Source organism: Paroedura picta, chromosome 1 (assembly GCF_049243985.1).
Source record: "Paroedura picta isolate Pp20150507F chromosome 1, Ppicta_v3.0, whole genome shotgun sequence".
In the NCBI taxonomy this organism is placed as follows: Eukaryota; Metazoa; Chordata; class Lepidosauria; order Squamata; family Gekkonidae; genus Paroedura; species Paroedura picta.
In genome coordinates this window covers 72037197-72055878 of record NC_135369.1, presented here as the reverse complement: position 1 = coordinate 72055878, position 18682 = coordinate 72037197, and the positions used below count along the sequence as shown (strand labels likewise).

The window sequence follows — 18682 nt, the reverse complement described above, 5'->3', positions numbered from 1 at the left end:
TCATGTTTACTCTGCTTAAATGTCTGAAGTCTGGCACTTCCAAGGTTGGAGCTTTGGTAATATTAAACATATTGCCCAGGTAACAAGTTCTGCTTTGAATAAACTATTTAGAGTCAAGCTGTCATTCTCCAGTCTTGCTCCTCTGAAATGTGTTCTTGTTACCTTCCATCCATGCTTGGTTTGCCAGCATTTTATTTGTGTGCGAAAGAAATTCTCTGTGTTGTTCCTCTCCTGCTCTTTATTGCTCACTGCACTGTTTTCATCAGGTTTCTTTGTGTCTCCAACTCCGTGCCCACTCCCTTTCTCTTCCCATGCCCAGTTAGCTAGTTGGGTGTGTTGCTTTTACCAGTTACCCTCCCTGATGTGATAAACCTGAGAACCTGGGCAATTGTTGATCTTCATAGATGCAGCATGACTCAGTACAAGGCCACAGAATCTCTGCTGGAACTCCTCAGTCACAAAGCTTGTTGCGTACATAGCCTCGACAGGAGCCCATGCTCTCAGCCTAACCTGTTTCACATGTAGTTATGGGAATGGGAGGTGGTCAACTCCAGTCCTCCCTACATGTACTTCAGAGGAAGGGTGGGATATAGATCTGCTAAATAATAAACACTGTACCTCTTGCCTCAGCGAGAGCCAGCATGGTGTAGTGGTTAAGCGCAGCAACCTCTAAACTGAAGAACTGGGCTTGATTCCCCACTCCTTCACATGCAGCCAGCTGTGTGACCTTGGAACAGTCACTGTTCTTTTAGGGCTGTTCTCACACAGCAATTCTATTACAGCTCTCTCAGCCCTACCTACCTCACAGGGTGCCTGTTGTTGGGAGAGGAAGGCAAAGGTGTTTGTAAGCTGCTTTGAGACTCCTTCAAGTAGTGAAAAAAGTTTTAAAAAGTTTTTAAAAAGTTTCTTTTTTCTTCTCTCTTATTCTTTGTGAGCTGCTAACTTCTGTTTGTGTTTTTTTTAGGAGGTCACTTTGTCTGCAAAACCTTTGACTTGTTCACACCATTCAGTGTTGGCCTGATATACTTGCTCTACTGCTGCTTTGAGCGTGTGTCGATCTTCAAGCCTGTGACGAGCCGTCCTGCCAATTCGGAGAGGTGAGCCTGAGATGGGTCGAGATTGAAGTAGTTATTTCATTAAATGCTAGGAATTCTGTATCTGCAGATCTTATGCAAAGTCTACGGCAAGGAACCTCTCCTGGAAGGCTGGGGAGAACTGTTTGAAGGGCTAGAGGAGTGAAAAGTATTTTAGAGGGCAGCAAAGACTACTGACTACTAACCACTTTCTATTTGTTTTTTGGGTTGTTTAATGTCATAACCCTTTCTTTTGTGAATCATTAGCAAACGGGCTTTAATGCAATTCAAGATTTTAAATTTGTTGGTGGATCAGATTGTAATTGGTCAACAATTGCTGTCGCATCAAGTAGAGACAATTATTTTGTGTAGAGAAAAGCAGCCAGGTAATTTATTGATTTCCATCCCACTTCTGTCCCAACTGGGGACTTAAAACAGCTCACAAAGAAACACAAACTTGCAATTTAGACAGACAGCAAAACAAGGCAGAGTACAACTCTAGTTCTTATTAAATAATGGAAATTCTGGCAGTTTCTTCTTTTTACATCCTTTTGAATATCTTGAAGAATAACAATATAAGAAGGACGCCCAACAACATGCCTACCACCTTTGCTGTAGTCATTGCCAAATCAGGCCCACTCCACAATAAATCAAAGGGTTTTCATCTTATGTGGGTAACTAGTTTCTCTCTTGCCCTGAAGGTATGTGGTATGCAGAGGACTGAAGTCGGGCATTGAGGAGGTGAGGGACTATCTTTTCACAGTGAACATAAAACTCAACCAACTGCGCAACTCCGACCAGGATGTCAATCTTGTTGTCCCCCAGGAAGTAATCAAGGGTGACAATGAGTTCTACGATTACATGGTCCAGTCAAATGGAAGGTGAGTTCAAGGGCAATGAGGAGAAGAAGCTGGGATCTGTGCCAGGTGGTGGTGGTGGGTGGGGCTACGGGCATGTGGTTTCAGCAGCCTTCTTGTGAGTGGTTTTCTCCATGCTGCCCTCTCACAAGAGTCTTCTCTCTCAGGGGCCTACTTGCATTGTAGGTCTGTGTGCAAGGTGGCCTAGTTTCTTCTCCGTGTTCAGATTTGGAATACCCAAATGAGCCCACAGCTCATATTCCTTGCTTTCTGGGTTTTGCTATACTGTGTGAATTAGTAGTAGGACGATCAGGGTATTGTAGAATTAACAAGCTCATATTCTGTACATGCAGCAGTACTAATGCTATATCTTTTTTCTGGTGAGAGCTTAACTCCCCAAAATAGGCGGCTGCTTTTGAAACTGCTACTCTGAAAAGCAAATATAAATGACATCTTTCTTATTTCTCTGACAATGCTGTGGTGGTGTAATTGGTTATAATGTGCCAGACATTGTGCCCTTGGTTATTTTTGATGTTGCTGAGGTTTACAAGGCCTTCAAATAGCATGTCGAGTCTTGATGGTAAATAACCCATTCTAAAACAAGACCTGTTTTATTTTCCAGTTACTGTAATGCTCAGATCAAAGCATTGGCCAAAATCCATTCCTTTGTTCAAGACACGTGAGTATCTCAGTTTTCGTTTTTGAAGTATGTTCCTTTGGGCAAGGCCTGATTTCAGGTGTGCTATTTTTTTTTTCCTCACCAAGCTCTCAGCCCCTAGCTGCATACTTCTACCATCTAATCATCCCACAACAGCGTAGAGCATTCATGTTAGCTAGAACAAATGCTCTACCTTCTGCTGTTCTATATGGGAGATTTCAACATATCCTGTATTCAGCTAGGTTGTGCCCATGTGGACAATGCTGTATAGAATCAATTACACACGTTTTCTTCCATTGTCCATTTTATTCTTCGATCCGAGCCAAATTTCTTAACTTACTGCTGTGTAAAAGAGAACTGCATTCGGATGAACAAAAGACTCAGTTTCTTTTGACGTCCCAGAACCCTGATATAATTGAACCAGTAGCAAAGTTTTTACACCTTGCCATGAGAAATCGTGAACGTATTATGTCTAAAGCATGATCTTTGCCTTTGTTCTCACTAGCAGTGGATCCTTTTTCACTTTCCCTTCTTATATTGTACTTTTATATGCTAGTAAAGGCTTGTTGTTGTTGTTTGCTATTTTTCAAGGCGTTATGAAGTCACGCTCACTGATTAGAGCTTTCCTTTTGAAGGTGTAGGTGCTGTGGCTTAGTGGTAGATAATCTGCTTTTGCCCGTAGAGGGTACAAACTCCAGCCCCAGCATCCCCAGTTGAAAAGATCAGGGAATAGGTGATGTGCAAGATCCTGAACTGAGATCTTGGAGATCTACTGCCAGTCAGAATAGACAGTCCTGAGCCTGGTCTGGTTCAGGGTTAGGCAGCTATATGAGTTCATTTGATTTGCATCTTGCACATGTTCCCCAGTATTAAGCATGGGAGGGACTTGCAACACCATGGCGCCATTCAGCAGAAAGTGAGATGAGCTTATTTGTTGAAATCAGTGGGTAGTCAGTCATGACTAGTATGTCACATTGATTTTGTTTTTCTTTTGATTATGGCCATATATATTTTTGTGTGTTCAAATCTGTTTGTTCTACAACATTTAAAATGTACATATTTATATATTTTTAAATTCTCCTAGGACTTTGAGTGAACCACGACAAGCTGACATCCGAAAAGAATGTCTCCGTCTCTGGGGGGTGAGTTGGAAGGGGCCATACGGACCATTTAGTCCAACCCTCTGCTCATTGCAGGATCAGCCTAAAGCATCCAGGATAAGTATCTGTCCTACTGCTGCTTTAAAGCTGCCAGTGAGGGAGAGCGCGCCCCCCCCTCTTTAGGCAGTTGATTCTACTGCTGATCTACTCTAATTTTGAAATTTCTTTCCCTGAAATCTAGCCGGTACCGTTACACGTTGTTTAAACCCATTATGGGCAGATTATGGCTGTGAACAAGAACCACTCCCTGTCCTCTTCCACGTGACAACCTTTTAAATACTTAAAGGGAACCATCATCTCCCCTCTCAGCCTCCACTGGGCTGAACATTCCCTCAGCCTTTCCTGCACAGAACAGAACTTCACAGTGCCTCTCTTGTATCTCCCTTTCACTTCTATTTTGCCCCTGCTCCAGGTAAGGGGGTCTTGCATCCCAAGCAGGGACAAAATAAACTCCTTCTCAGAGTGGGTTGCCTTACCTGCAGCGAGGCATGGTTGGGGCTCTGTGTTTGGAGATCCTAGTCAGACTGTTGGTTTCCTAGATGAGAACTGTGGCGGAGGATCGAGCCACTAGCCCTATGGGTCCAGTAGCCAGCTGCTAACTGTAACAAGTCAGGTGCCCCCCAGCGAGCCTCCAAGCCCTCCTCCCTTGGTTTGTCCCCTGGGACTGAGATTCCGTGGTTGTTAGCCACCAACAGACTCTGAATCTGACTGACTGAACTGGGGGCCATCAGGATGTTCTGGAAATGAGTTGTATGTTGTATGTAGAACTTCCTGCTGTCTGTTTGGAATTTGCTGCCCTTCTGTTGCTTTAGCTGATTCTGACTTCTAATGTTATATGAGAAGAGCAAAATCTCTCCCATTTGCCTTCTGCTTTTTGAAGTTCAGGATTATACCTGAAACAAAAATGTTAATTGTAGCGATTTCAAGGATGGAAATCTTAATTAGCACTAAGCTAAAAGGATAGCTCACATAATACATATTATCATTCATATTTGATACATCCGTCCCAGAAGCATATCAGGCATAATAGAAATCTAGGAAAAGAAGGGTTCATTGGGTTCATCCAATTATTCATCTCTGGAACAAGGAAGTGTTCCCATCTCAGTATGACTTACCCATTAACTGGTAAAACTACTGTGTGCCATATTTCTTGCCAGTTTTCCTTTCCTTAAAGTATTGCATCTGTATTCAAACTGGAGTCTTTCTGTCCATCTTTGACCCTCCCTCCTCTTCAATAAAATAAACCCTTTAGGGGAGTTAATTAAGGAAGTCTGAGTCTCCCCCCCTTTATTGTATGTACCGTATTTGCCGGCGTATAAGACGGCTTTTTTCCTCTAAAAAACATGCCTCCAAATGGGGGGGCCGTCTTATACGCCGGGTGCACTTCAGTCTGGGCGAGTGGCGGCGGCGAGCAACAGCGGCGGTAGCTCCCCCCCCCCCACTGGGCGAGCGGCGGTGAGCGGCGGCGGTGGTAGCTCCCTCCCCACTGGGCGAGCGGCGGCGGCAAGCAGCGACGGCGGTAGCTCCCCTCCCACTGGGCGAGCGGCGGCGGCGGTAGCTCCCTCCCCACTGGGCGAGCGGCGGCGGCAAGCAGCAGCGGCGGTAGCTCCCCCCCCACTGGGCGAGCGGCGGGCGAGCGGCGAGCGGCGAGCGGCGAGCGGCGAGCGGCGGCTCCCCCCCACTGGGCTCACGGCTTTGAGAAGAAATGTTGGGGGGTCGCCTTATACGCCCAGTCGCCTTATACGCCGACAAATACGGTAGTTACCTTCAGATTGATATTCTTACATTGTGTGCATTTATATAATAGTCAGCCATAATTTGCACACCGAATGTTAGATTTCAGCATACCAGATGCTCTGCATACCATCAAAACAATGTACTGGTGGTGTGTGTGTGTGTATGTGTGTGTCCCTCCAATTTGAAGCCTGCCCTGTTTTAGTCCAATGGCCTGTTCACTGCTACCACCACCTGTTTCAGCTGGAGGGAGGTGGGAAAAATCCGTTCCCTTGTGTATGCACTTGAACCTAGGAGAGAATTTAAGGATATGAAACTCATATTGAAGGTGAGTAAAATTAAATTAGAAGAATAGATGGGAGTGAATAGAATGTTTTCATAATTATACAGTCTCCAAACGGTGATTATTTTCACTCTTCAGAGAACATTGTGGAGTCCTTCAGACTCCATTGTAGGCCTAAGACAAACTTTTAATAACTGTTTGGTGAAACTACCTTGCAGATGGTGCCAGATGCTACAGTGGGCTTCACCACTGAGAGCTGAGAGGAAGAAAAATCTCAACTTGTTTTCCCTGCTTGATCCTTCTTGGAATGTGGGGATTTTATAGGCTAATTATGTACCGCATGAGAAAAGTATTTTATTTCTGAGAAAAGGAACGGATGTTTCCATTATTTACATTTAAGTGAACTGCCAAAGCTGGCTGGATATTTTACAGACATGTTCAAAAGCTGCACAGGTAGCTTGTAATAATGCTTGAACCCCCCCCCCCCATTACTTTTTCTTGAGTTGCTTGTGGGATCCCGTCATTCATGAGGAAGGAAGAGTGGGAGGACAAAAATACTGGGAAACCCCACGATCCTAGGAAATTTCGATTAGACAATAGCCTCAGGACAAAGTCAGACTCATGAGCTTTGTTCTTTCTAATATTCTTTTAACTTGAGTTTGCCTTTTCTGTTTCCCATATGTGCCATTTACCCATGCATGGGGTAACAGCAAAAGATGAGATATGGTAGAAAGTGAGAGCCAGATCCATCTGGATTAATCAGCTTTTTGGTTGCTTTAGATTCCAAACCAGGCCCGAGTTGCTCCATCTTCTTCTGATCTCAAGTCCAAGTTCTTCGAATTGATTCAGGTGAGGCCTTTTACTTAGACAAAATGCATTCCCCCCACCACTTGCCCGTGATCCATAAAATCAAAGATGCAAGCATATCTCCCCAGCTTTATGTCAGCTGCTGTTAAATTCAACAACATGAATATGTCCTTTATAAAAGGGTTACACTCTAATATTTTGATGAAGTATGCAAATGTGTGTGTGAGAAAGAGACTCCCTAAATTCCCCCAACATGAATCTTTTCTTTTGCCTCCTGTTTGAAAGCTATGTTGTGCTAGCATTGCTTCTTAAGTAGTTAAAAAGCCAGCTACCACTGAGTATTGAAAATGGTTCTTCCTCAGTGCCTAGAGTTCTGAGACCCATTGTAGTGGTTAGGGCGTTGGACCAGGAGGAGAGGCATTGTATGGTTAGGGTGTTGGACTAGGATCTAGAATGGCCCTGCTTTGAGTCAGTCAGTCAGTCTTTATTATGGCCCACAATCCTTACAAAAACAGAACAAACATTGTTAATTAGTGACAAAATCATACTGTTTATCATTCCTCCTAGTACATGGGACAATATAAAGGTTTAGAGGTTATCAACACAAACGATACACAGGACATGATCTCAACTCATCTTTTTATAGCAGAGGACAAAAACTTAGTTACTTAGTAGAGCAATTCTTTGGTCAACCCTAGCCAATAACAATTTAAGACTCTTCAGCTTGGAAAACAGTTCCTTATCTGCCAAAATTGGTTCCAGTAAATCCAGGCATGCTTGACTGTAAAACCTACTACTCTGAAACAATACATGAGCCAGTGATTCAGTGAAATTATCAGAGCAGGGACAAAAGCTATAAGTTGCTTGGGTATCTTTATATCTTCCTGTCATCGCTTCAGATAGCAAAACATTCAGGTCCATTCCGCACAAGTTTAATGTAGCAGGAGTGTGTTTGGAGCACTTCTAGGGAAATCCCAAAAAGTAGATTCACCCTCTGGAAAGCGCTACACTCTTGCAAACAATCTGCAACAGTTTCGAAAATGTTCTGTGCGTTACCATTGTTGCGGTTTCAGCAAAGTCCCTCCCCCTGGCTCTCTCCTCTGAACTTCCGGCGAAGCGATCGCCATTTTTTTTTCTCGGAACGAGCGGAGAGCAATGAATCGGCGAGCCTTCATTCACCCAGCGAGGCTTCTCCGGCTGCAGTCCCTCCACAGAGCTGCTTTAAAGCTCCCCTCAAGTCACCAAGCACAACACAGCTCCGTTTGCAAGTTCCCTTTATTTTCAGCCAAAAATCGTGCCCGTACATGGGGGGGGGGGATTTTTTTTTTCACTCGGGGGAGCGTGGCAACGATGAATCGGCAGCTCACACGCCAGCTGCCAGCTAGATGAGTGTCTACATTAGGGGGAAGCAAGGAATCAAGGCATATTCGTTGCAACGTGTGTTTTTTTTTTTTAAACTGTTCTTAAAGGCAAAAGAGCTTTTCCGGAGCATGGTAACAACCGCCTACTGGCTGCTCGTTTGATTTGACGGCCAGGGGCGGGACAAAGCACGGAAAAAATCGCTTCCTTTCTAGTGATTTTTGCTGAGACCAGAAACCTGTGGGAAAAGATTGAAACGTAACTAGATTCCACTACAAAGGCAGGTATGCGTTACGCCGAATTCCACTATTTAAAATTCCGTTTTTTCTTCCCGAAAGCAATTTGCAACATTGAACCTTGTGCGGAATGGGCCTCAGTCTGTCCAGCAGAAAAGTATGGCAATATCTTGGAATGGTTAATACTGATAAATAGCATGCATATTCATAACAGAATTGTTGGGGCTAAGTGGAATAAGAGAGTCAGTCACCCTCTCTCAGCCTGGTCTGCCTCACAGGGAGGAGGGCAGGATGGAGAAAAGTGGAGCATAATGAAGTCAATAAATACAACGAATGTCAGTTGACGTAGTGGACCTGTAGAGCATCATTTTTCTCGCTCCTCCTTATTTGTTTCAGGGTGCTGACATAGGGGTCTTCAGCTACAAGCCAACCCCTCTCAATCCAAAAACCTTGGAGAAGCTCCGGTCAGTGTTTGACTACAGATGTATGGTATCTGGAAGTGAACAGAAGTTTCTTCTAGGGCTAGGGGTAAGCGGTGATAACCATCTATTTATTACATAAGTAAATAAAATACAGGTTTAGGAATTGAACTGTTAATAGAATTAAAACATCAAGACCAAAAATCAAACACTGAATTGCCTGTTTCTCTTTATCCTTTGGGAGAAGACTGCAAGTGTGGTATCAGTTGCGCTGGCTGCTTATTTGGTTCTGAGTCTACCTCAAAGCATTGGTTATTACTTTTAAAGCCTTCATGGCCTAGGCCCTCATGCTTATTCAACTGCATGTTCCAGTGTGCTTCCATATACTGGTTGCGTTTCTCAAGCAGCCTTCTCTTTGTGGTGCCTGCATACAGCAACACTTTCCTCTGTGGTAGGTCTAGTCCTCTGAAATGGCCTTCTAGAGTAGATACAGAAGGCGTCCTCACCAGGTAAATTTCTGAGCGATGGTATCATGGTGGTTAGTTGATCTGCAGACCTCTTTAGACAGCCTTTTGATAATGTTTCAAGCTAAGTACAACCTGCTCAATTTTGTCATTCTGTATTTGTTTCCCTTTGGGGAGCTTCAGAGTATGCCATAAGGATGGGAGAAAAGCTTGTTAAACAAGCTGAAATAATCAGTGTTTCTTTCTCAGACTGCAGGTGTGGTTCTTTTTTGATGCTTCGTAATAAATTAGAGCCCACCGTGAAAATCTCTCTGTGTGGAGTCCTAGAACTTAGTGGTACTCAAGAGCATGTGGCTTCCTCTGTGTGAACTCCTTTGATTATTAACCTGTCTGCCTTCCTGTTCACTTCCATGCAGAAGTCTCAGATATATACTTGGGATGGTCGCCCGTCAGATCGCTGGACAAAATTGGATTTAAAAACTGAATTGCCAAGGGACACCCTTTTGTCTGTGGAGATCGTTCATGAGCTGAAAGGAGAGGTCAGAGATTGTTTTTCCTCCAGAAGGGAGGGAATGTCTTCCATGGGCTCCTTCGTTCGTTTTAACGTGTGGGAGGAGGGACCTCCCAAGCTGAAGCTTCTGTTAAGTGGTGTTTAAGTTCCTTTCATGATTTGGACTTCCCCAAATCATTGTTAAGGGAGTTGGACTAGATGACTCTGCCAGTCTCTTCCAACTCTGTGATTCTATAATTCCGAGTTGCAAATATCAGATGTCAGTTTGTTTTGCATTGATGTTCTCTGCCTCCTCTATAGTTGCCTGATAAACAGAATGGTTTTTGTTCTTCAAAGATACTTGCTTGTGCTGCTGTCATTACTCTCCTTTGAGGAAATGGTTGAATTTAGGTGAAGGTTGAGTCATTCTTTGCTTACTGCATTTCAAAGCTTGTGTAACAAAAGCTGCTTTAAGATTATCGGCCACATGGTCACTTAGGAGCAAATGTGTTTTCTTTATATAAGCTGTTACATTACGATAGAATTGTGTGGTTCCTCTATAGCTTTTGGAACTCTGCATTGAAAGACACAGGTAGAGCTTCGTGGACTATTTGCCCAATCCAGAATGCTTTGAGGAAACATTTTCAGACTAGGATAGAGGAACATAAAAAGTAGTAAAATAATGAACAGCCTAAGGAATCTATAAATATTAAAGTCCAAGTAATGTTGTGGAATTGATTCACAGGAGGTTTGAGATCAGTGATATGCAATGCTTACATTTTTTAAAACATTGCTGCTACAGGATGCAGTAATGACTGCTAGCAAAAATCACTTTCCAAAGGACTAAACAAGTCTTTCATTGACTGTCAAGTAGGAATGGAATTTCCTGGTTGTGAAGCAATAGGCCTCTGGATACCAGCTCCCAAGGCTCTTTCCATCACAACCTGTTCAGGAGCTTCACTGGGGCATCTTACTGGTCACTGTTAGAGGCTGAAAGGTGAACCTCTCCTCTAGTCCCCCCACCAGCACTTCTTGAGTTTAATTCACAAGTTTCCAGTCTTCTTCTGAGGACATACTGATTGGATTTTGCCTGTCTTCATATGAACCATGGGTGGCCTGCAGTGCTGCTTGGTTAATCCTCCTAGAAGATACCATGTGCCGGTGGTTTACTCCATGGTTTGGAAATGACTGAAACCATCACAGAAGTTAACATTCATGCTGAAGACAGCACTTGTATATGCACTTGTAGTGTTGTTCATAGAAGGAAGTGTATGCAGGGTGGTGGAAGGCATATGCTGAAAAAGAAAACTATTTTTTAAAATTTAAAATCCAGCCATTTCCTATGTTAAGGCAAACTGCCAATGGACAGGCCAAAGTGTGCAGAGATGGATGTGATGTGTAGCTCTTGCAAAATTCAGCCACACTTTCTTACATGCCTCTTTCTCTCTCCCTAGGGGAAAGCACAGCGGAAAATCAGTGCCATCCACATCTTGGATGCCCTCGTGCTGAACGGCACTGATGTCCGACAACAACATTTCAATCAGCGGCAAGTAGAGTTTGGAGGTGTCCTTGTCTGGGTATTGATAAAAACAGTTGGGAACCTTTTTAGTTTGGAGCTCACACTGTTTGGCCACCCCAATTAGGCTTTGGAAGACTTTATTATTTATTCGAAACACTTGTGAATCACCTTTCCACCCAAATGAGGTCCCCTGAGGCAGCAAACATCAAAACATTAAATGAAAACAAAGTGTATATTAAATGAAAAGTTCAGTTAAAAATGGTAAACAGATATGCATAGCACAACAAGGAAAGGTGGTCAGTAACACAGTTATTGAGGAATGTCAAACAAAACAAAGAAGTCTTTGCCTGCTGGGGAAGACGATGATAGGGGAGTCTGGTGGCTATTTAGGGAGGGAGGTCCAAAGATTTTCACACCACACCTGAGGATGCTGTTCTGTTGTCAACCACCTCAAGCCCACTTGCGGGGAGGGGTGGCATGGAAATCAGATTAATAATAACAACAATAATAGGGTTTTCCCCTGTCTAACCTCTGACTGTAGGGGCACCCAGAGGAGGGACTCCAAAGATGACTAGTTGGGACAAGTGGGTTTATGTGTGAGAATGTGGTCCTCAAGAGCTTTAAAGGTCAACACCAGTACCTTGAATTGTGCCCAGACGCAAACTGGGAGCCGGTGTAGGTGGAACAAGCTGGATGTGATATGGTCCCTAAGACTCACTTCTGGCTGCAGCTTTCTGTACTAACTAGGGGCCAAGTCCCTAGTTAGGAATACAACAGTAATACAACAGGTGCTAGATTGGGGGTTGGGGTAGAAGAACTCTGCGGACGGCCTCCTCCTCCTCCTCCCAGGACCTGGAAAGGCTGCAGGCAGCTGTTATGGAACTCATTGGCAGGGGCTGTTCTCATGTGGCAGGGATCTGCAGCCTCTGAGGGAAGTGGAAGGAGGAGGGGGTGGTCAGAGGTGGGGGATGGAAGGTGATTGGCTGGTTGCTGAACAGACAGGCAAGCCAGTTAGAGGAGGAGGCACTTAGGAGCAGGACAGCTGCCCTCAGTGGGTGTGCTGAGTGGCACTTAAGCCATGAGACACATTCCTCCTCCAAGCCCTTACCAGAAATATTAAGTGGAATGGAATGTAGTTGCTCAATTTTCTTCCAGGGCAGCCCTACGTAGATCACACTGCAGTAATTTAATCTGTATATTACTAGGGCATGTGCCAGCAGGATAATCCCTGCCCCGAAATGGCTGCAACTGGCTCACCTGTCAAACCTTGCCACCACAGCCATCTTCCATCATAGGTCATCTGTCAGGGTGAACCCAGCTTTCTGAGTCCCACGACTAGGCCTGAAACCAGTTTGGAATGGACCAAAACAGTTTGTTTCATTCAGGAATCCCTGAAGGGGGGGTCATTCACTTGAGGCTACACAGTAATCATTCAGCTCTTTTGGTTCTAGAGTAGGCTTCTCTAGGAATAGATGAAGCACTTCTCTGTTCATGGTATGGGGGGCCATTCTGTCACTTGGGGAGGCATTTACAGTCTACTGGACCTAGTCTGCCACTAACACCCCGCCCCCTGGATTTGAAAAAGGAAGAGTAGTAATCCAACATCTCCATTTGGTGCCCTTCAGAGAAGCGTATGGCAGAGAAAACTATCCCATTAATTTGGAGTCATTCAAACCTAAAATGGGCCTAGAGTAGACACAAAGCACCAGAAAGGATCTGATTAACTGAGAAAATGCAAACAGGTGCACATCTCCCTGTGTTTTCCCTCACTTTATGCCTCATTGGTCTGTGCATGCTTCCGTAGATGTTCTGTTCCCAGAATCCTGACTGGATGGCTACAAATTGAGAAGTTTCAGAGAGGATTTAGATTGAGCTGTCGTCTTTGTGTAGTGGTTAGTAGCATGGACTTTCAATCTGGTGAGCCAGGTTCGATTCTGCACTCCCCCACATGCAGCCAGCTGGGTGACCTTGGGCTCACCACGGCACTGATAAAGCTGTTCTGACCAAGCAGTGATATCAGGGCTCTCTCAGCCTCGCCCACCTCACAGGGTGTCTGTTGTGGGGAGAGGAAAGGGAAGGCGACTGTAAGCCACTTTGATTCTCCTTTAGGTAGATAAAAATGGCATATAAGAACCAACTCTTCTTTTCTTGGGTTTTGTGCTTCTCTTTTTGTGAACTATGTCTGGTTGGCTGCCTGCTGAAGTTGTACTGAAACTGCACAACTCTTTTCCTTGGGTTCTAGAATACAGTTAGCAGAGAAGTTTGTAAAAGCGGTGTCTAAACCTAGCCGGCCAGATATGAACCCCATCAGGTGAGTGAGGCTTCTTGGATTTTTGCTGCTGTCTGGGATTGTGATGCATAAATATGCGGTGGTGGGCAGTGGAGCTATGATCAACTAGCACCTTAATGCAAGAGTCATCTGTGGGGAGGTAGAGCCTTTTCCCCGAAAGAGTCTTTTCTGATCAATCCACAGGCGAGGGCATTAGGTTCAAAATGACCTGGAGAGAAAACTGTGGATCAAAGATATTCTGTTTCTGTGGGTCTCCATTTTTTCCTGTGGGCTCAGTGGAGGGAAAGCAGAGCCAGAATAGGAAAAAGCAATTTGTTGACCATTAAGAGTTACCCTGGAAGCATACTACTTATATGCCATGTGGTAGAGCAGTTTCCATCTGTTTTTTTCCCCTCGTTGCGAATAAATTTAATTTGAATGAATGTGCTGCTCAGCAGCACATTTTTATTTATTTATTTATTACATTTATATGCTACCTCTTGTTGTCAGGTGGTCTCAAGGCAGCTAACAACAGTTAAAACATTTAGAAATCTCAGTTTTTTAAAAACATAATCCAGATAAAACCAAAAAGCAGCCCATATACATTCAACCGAACTAATCAAAAGTCAACCAGAAGAGCTCTGTTTTGCAGGTCCTGCAGGACTTGGATAAGTCCCACAGGACCTGTGTATGATATGCCAGCTGACGGGGCCACCACAGAGAAGGGCCTTCTTGTAGACGTCAGGCAAATGTCCAAGGGGGCCAGGCACCACAAGCGGAATGTGAAATGAAGCATGCAAGTTTGGGGGGGGGGGGGGAGGAACATGTTTGAAGAGGCAGTCTCTCAGATATGAAGATCACAGACCATGAAGGGTTTTAAAGGTAATCACCAGTACCTTGAATTTGATCAAGAACCCAGTCAGCAGCCAGTACAGCTGTTTCAAGACAGGACAGATAGGATCTCTCCAAGAACCTGTCAGCAATCTTTTCAGTGTGTTCTGTACTGCCCGTAGTTTCTGGAGTTCCTTCAAGGGCACTCCTTTGTAGAGTGCAGCTAGATCAGACTGAGACAGATACGGAGATGGTGAGCTTGGCACCAATAGAAAAACACCATCCTTGCCACTGCTGACACCTCATGATCCAAGGACAAGGAGGACTCAAGCCAGACCCCCAAGCTCTTAACAGAATCCACTAATGAAAGTTGGAACCTATCAAGACGCAGGAGATGAAAGTCCCTTGGGAATCAGTCCATACACTTCCAGCCAGATGAATCCCATCTTAGATGGATTTAATGTCAACCAGCTCTGCTTCAACCATTGAACCAGTTTGGCCTGCAAGTCTAGGCACGTATCACTTGTGTTGTTTTAAATAGTAATTCAGAAATAGTTCATGGTAGGGCAACATCTGTTTTTATTTACCTGAGTCTTCAGTTCAGACAATGGGAATGATCCAAGGGCTCTAGTGGTATTGCTAACTTGTACTTTTCAGATTAGTAGAAGCAATGGACTTTGAAATCATTATATTTATGAACACAACCAGTGTTGGTTTTTTGGTGTTCACTTGGATATTTTTCCCTAAGCTTTTGATACTCTTGAGCACTCCAGTGCATGCTTAGGATATAGTCCTGAATAGTGAAACAATTAATAAGGTTTGTAAAAATAGAGTCAACAACGTCATTTCATCATTCATCTTCCCTTTGAGAACCATTGATTTACATTACTCTAGGTGAGTTTGGGCCTGCATATAATTCAACTTCCTGGTTTGTTTTCTCACAGAGTGAAAGAAGTGTACAGGTTAGAGGACATGGAAAAGATTTTCCTAAGGTAAGTCCTGTTAGGGTTTATTCAGTCGAATGAAAAAGGAAGATTCTGTTTTTATTAGAAAAGACTGTTCAGAGACTATTCTGTTAAATTCTGAATTGGTGGGGAGGGAGAGATGGTGGCTTGCCCAAAATATGCATATTGGCTGGAGTAAGGAAATGTGGTGGCTTAGCCAAGTCTGAAGCCTCCAGCATCGTTATTGCCAAGCCTGCAGAGTTTTGTGTCTCCTTTTTCTTCTTTGTGACATAGATAAGTATTGCACGAGTGGTTGCACACTGAGAAAATGCTTGGCTATTCTTTTAAAGCTTATCACAATGATGTTTTGCATAATGGAGTCAATAGATTGTGGTGAAACAGGCAACCATCATAATATCCTGTTCTTTCTGTTGTCTTGGCGTGCATAAAAGTTCTGGCTACTTTCCCTTAACTCTGGAAAGCCTCCACTGGGTCTGTCTATTCTGCATGTCTCATTGAAATAAATTGTTTCTGTACCACTTTTGGGAGTGCAAAGTCCCTTTAAAGGCCTGCTTTTATTCATCTTCCCAACTCTTCCTTTGAACGAAATGTTGCTGGCCATTTTGGATGGGGAACATAAGTTGAAATTGCACTGGAGAAAAGCAATGGCTTTATGTACAGCATTATGTAGAAGACTCTGGTTTCAGTCCCTGGTATTTTCAGTTAAAAAGATCAAATAGTAGGTGCCCTCTATCTTAATTCATTGCAGAGTGCTGGCCTTAATAGGCCAGTGGTCTGACTTGTTATGTGTCATATGACAATAATTTGGCTGAACCAGGACTTGAAATTCCTTGCTCCAGCTACTAAGCTGTAATGGATTTCTCAAAATCCATTGCTGATTTAAGATTTACACCTATTACATTGCATTGTGTGTAAACATCCCTACTCCCTTTTTTTGCGGTGTGTGTGTGTCCTTAGGTTAGAGATGAAAATCATCAAGAGTTCAGGTGGAATACCACGGCTGTCGTACACTGGCCGAGACGATAGGCACTTTGTACCCACAGGATTGTACATTGTCCGGACTGTCAGTGGTATGTCCTCCTCTATGAATGTCAAATACAAGGTCGGGGCACTTTGCTTGGATTGGTGGTGGTCTCCTGCTTGCAAATAGTTATCCTGACCATCTTTGGTTCTTTTTTGCTTCACTCTTTTAAAACAAAACTACAATGAGTGGTATTTTTCTTTGGGCTTTCTTAGTTTTGGATGTGTCTATGCGTTGTCTCTGCCTGAGCATCCTAATTGAGGTAACCTGGAGCTTGCTGTGTAGGAGAAATAGAGGAGGGCTGAGAATTGGCTAGCTTCTCCCTCCTTGTGAAAGAGCAGTTCAAGGTGCTTGCTGAAGACTTCTTGGAACCTATTGCAGTGGCAGGTCTGCATCTCTCCCAGTCGCCCCATAGCTTTTCTTTTCCCCAGAGCTATCTTATCTAGCGCAGTGCCAAATTTGTGTTCTAGTGCCCTTTCTTTCCTAATGCCATTCTAACTCGGTTGAAATGGGTTGAATAAGAACACTGGGCAGGCCAGTTACCAGTTTCATTCAGTATCCTGTGTCCACCATCTGGAGCTTCGGGTTGACTTGTATGCTGATTTTTAGCTAATAGCCATTGCTATTTGCAGTTGATGTATTTGTCTAATCATTATTTTAATCCATCACTACGTACTGGGGACATACTGGGGAGTTTCAGCGCTCTGCTTTGTTGGAAGAACAAAACTTCTTTGCATTGTGTGAATTTCACTGCTGTTCCATATAACATATTACCAAGCCAAAATGAAGTCATTTATCTCTTAAACCGTCCCAGTGATGGGTTCTTGGGAGAAAGCAGTGCCCTGGAAACTGTCCTTAGAAGAAGGTGTGTACCATCATTTAGAGATGTTTCCTTTGTGAAAGAGTATTTGTTGAATGGAACAACACACAGTGCACAGTCAGCAGGGGTTTAGCAGGAAAGATTAATAAGCAGGAGGCCGATCACTTTACTGTTCCTGTTTCTAGATTGTTTCAGGAAAAGACTTGTGGGTTTTGGACTTAGATATCACAGGATTGGTCCTATACAGCTGCCACGGGAGGTGGTGAGGGAGTTGCATGTTTCTTGTCTTGTCTTGCCCTCAGCAGTCAACTTTGGGCTTGGGAGACACATGCAGATTAAAAGCCACTGTCAAGAGAGAAGTGGGCAAAAAATGCCCAGCATTCTCTTTGAGTCTAAGGATGTTTACTGCATGTGAAAAAAGGAAGTATAGGACCTAGCCAACAGTTTTCTCTTCTTTCACACTTATTCTTCCATGGGCATATGTGATGCCAGCTTAGCCATGGGTAGGGTTTTTTGAAAGAAATGATAGGAGGGAGTAACAAAACTTAGATAGCTTGATTTAGAATTCTAGATCATGAATTTAAACACATAACTTTTATTATGCCTCTGATCTTGATATGATCTCTGACTTTCTTCAAAGATCCCTGGACCATGGCAATCAGCAAAAATTCTAACAGGAAATTTTTCTTCAACAAATCAACACTGAAATCAACATATGAGCTTCCTCCTGAATCTGTCTCACCATTTCAGTGAGTACCATTCAAGCATCTACTTGCAGTTTATACAGGAGGAGGAAAACTAGAGGACTCTGAAGTTTGCAAGGGATCTCTAGCCTCTTCACTAAACTACAGTTCCCCAAATTCCCATTAAATAGGTTTAAAACTCGTTAAAACATAGAAATGCATGTCACTGTAAGGTCCAGCGATTAGTTTAGTGGCATTGGAAGAAAGTGGTTAGGAATCCAAGAAAAAGGCAGCATACTATGGGAAAAGGAGGGGTAAAAGAAGATATACGCTGGGTATTTGCAGCAGTTTTGGACAACTAGCAGAGTATTCTTTGTACAGAAAAGTGAGGAGTACAGTGTAACAATGCCAGTTTAATCTAAACAGTCTATTGTGAGTGGATGAAGGAACTTCCAGGTTTTGGATTCTGCTACTAGAAGGAACTCTTACTATTTAAACCTGTCTTGCATTGACTGCAATAATTCTCATCCCTTTTGTCTTCAGCCATGAATTATAAATTCTGCCACCTGTTGAATTTTTTTTTGTTTGCAGCTTCAACCTCTACTCTTCAGTTCATTTTACATCCTTCTGAGTCCAATGAAGCAATTTAAGAGTATAGCTCTGTTTAGAATTGTGCTTTTAGTCTCTAGTTCTTCCTAGTCCCTCATTCTGTCTTTAGACCCTTCCCTAGTCTTCCACATGGGACCCCCAGATTTGTTCTTGGCTTTCTGTGGTTTGCTGTGAGAGCATTAGCCACCCCTGGGGATTCGTGCCACCTCTGTGGAGGAGCTGTCCCTGCTGCTCAGATGATTTCCATTTGCCCTGTACTTTGCCTATGGCATGATCCTAGAAATAGGCAGACAAGTGCTAAAATAGTAACTCTGGGATGAAGTACTAGGGGATCTATAGATGCCATTTGTCTTGCAAAGGTGTCTGAGGGCACACAGGCATTCTGGTTTGGGCACAGAACAGGCTTTGTGTGGTCATTATAAAAC

General features: G+C 43.7%; 1 protein-coding gene across 2 annotated transcripts in view; it reads left to right on the top strand.

Moving 5' to 3' along the window:
• Positions 1 to 18682, top strand: part of CMTR1 (cap methyltransferase 1) — a 43306-nt gene that overhangs the window by 18404 nt on the left and 6220 nt on the right. For both annotated transcript variants that reach the window (XM_077342180.1, XM_077342189.1), the window contains exons 12-23: positions 965 to 1097; positions 1775 to 1954; positions 2553 to 2609; positions 3673 to 3730; positions 6546 to 6614; positions 8564 to 8695; positions 9467 to 9589; positions 10995 to 11086; positions 13302 to 13370; positions 15104 to 15151; positions 16082 to 16194; positions 17606 to 17714. In XM_077342180.1, coding sequence (XP_077198295.1) covers positions 965 to 1097; positions 1775 to 1954; positions 2553 to 2609; positions 3673 to 3730; positions 6546 to 6614; positions 8564 to 8695; positions 9467 to 9589; positions 10995 to 11086; positions 13302 to 13370; positions 15104 to 15151; positions 16082 to 16194; positions 17606 to 17714 — 1183 coding nt within the window. The remainder of the gene's footprint in view (positions 1 to 964; positions 1098 to 1774; positions 1955 to 2552; positions 2610 to 3672; positions 3731 to 6545; positions 6615 to 8563; positions 8696 to 9466; positions 9590 to 10994; positions 11087 to 13301; positions 13371 to 15103; positions 15152 to 16081; positions 16195 to 17605; positions 17715 to 18682) is intronic.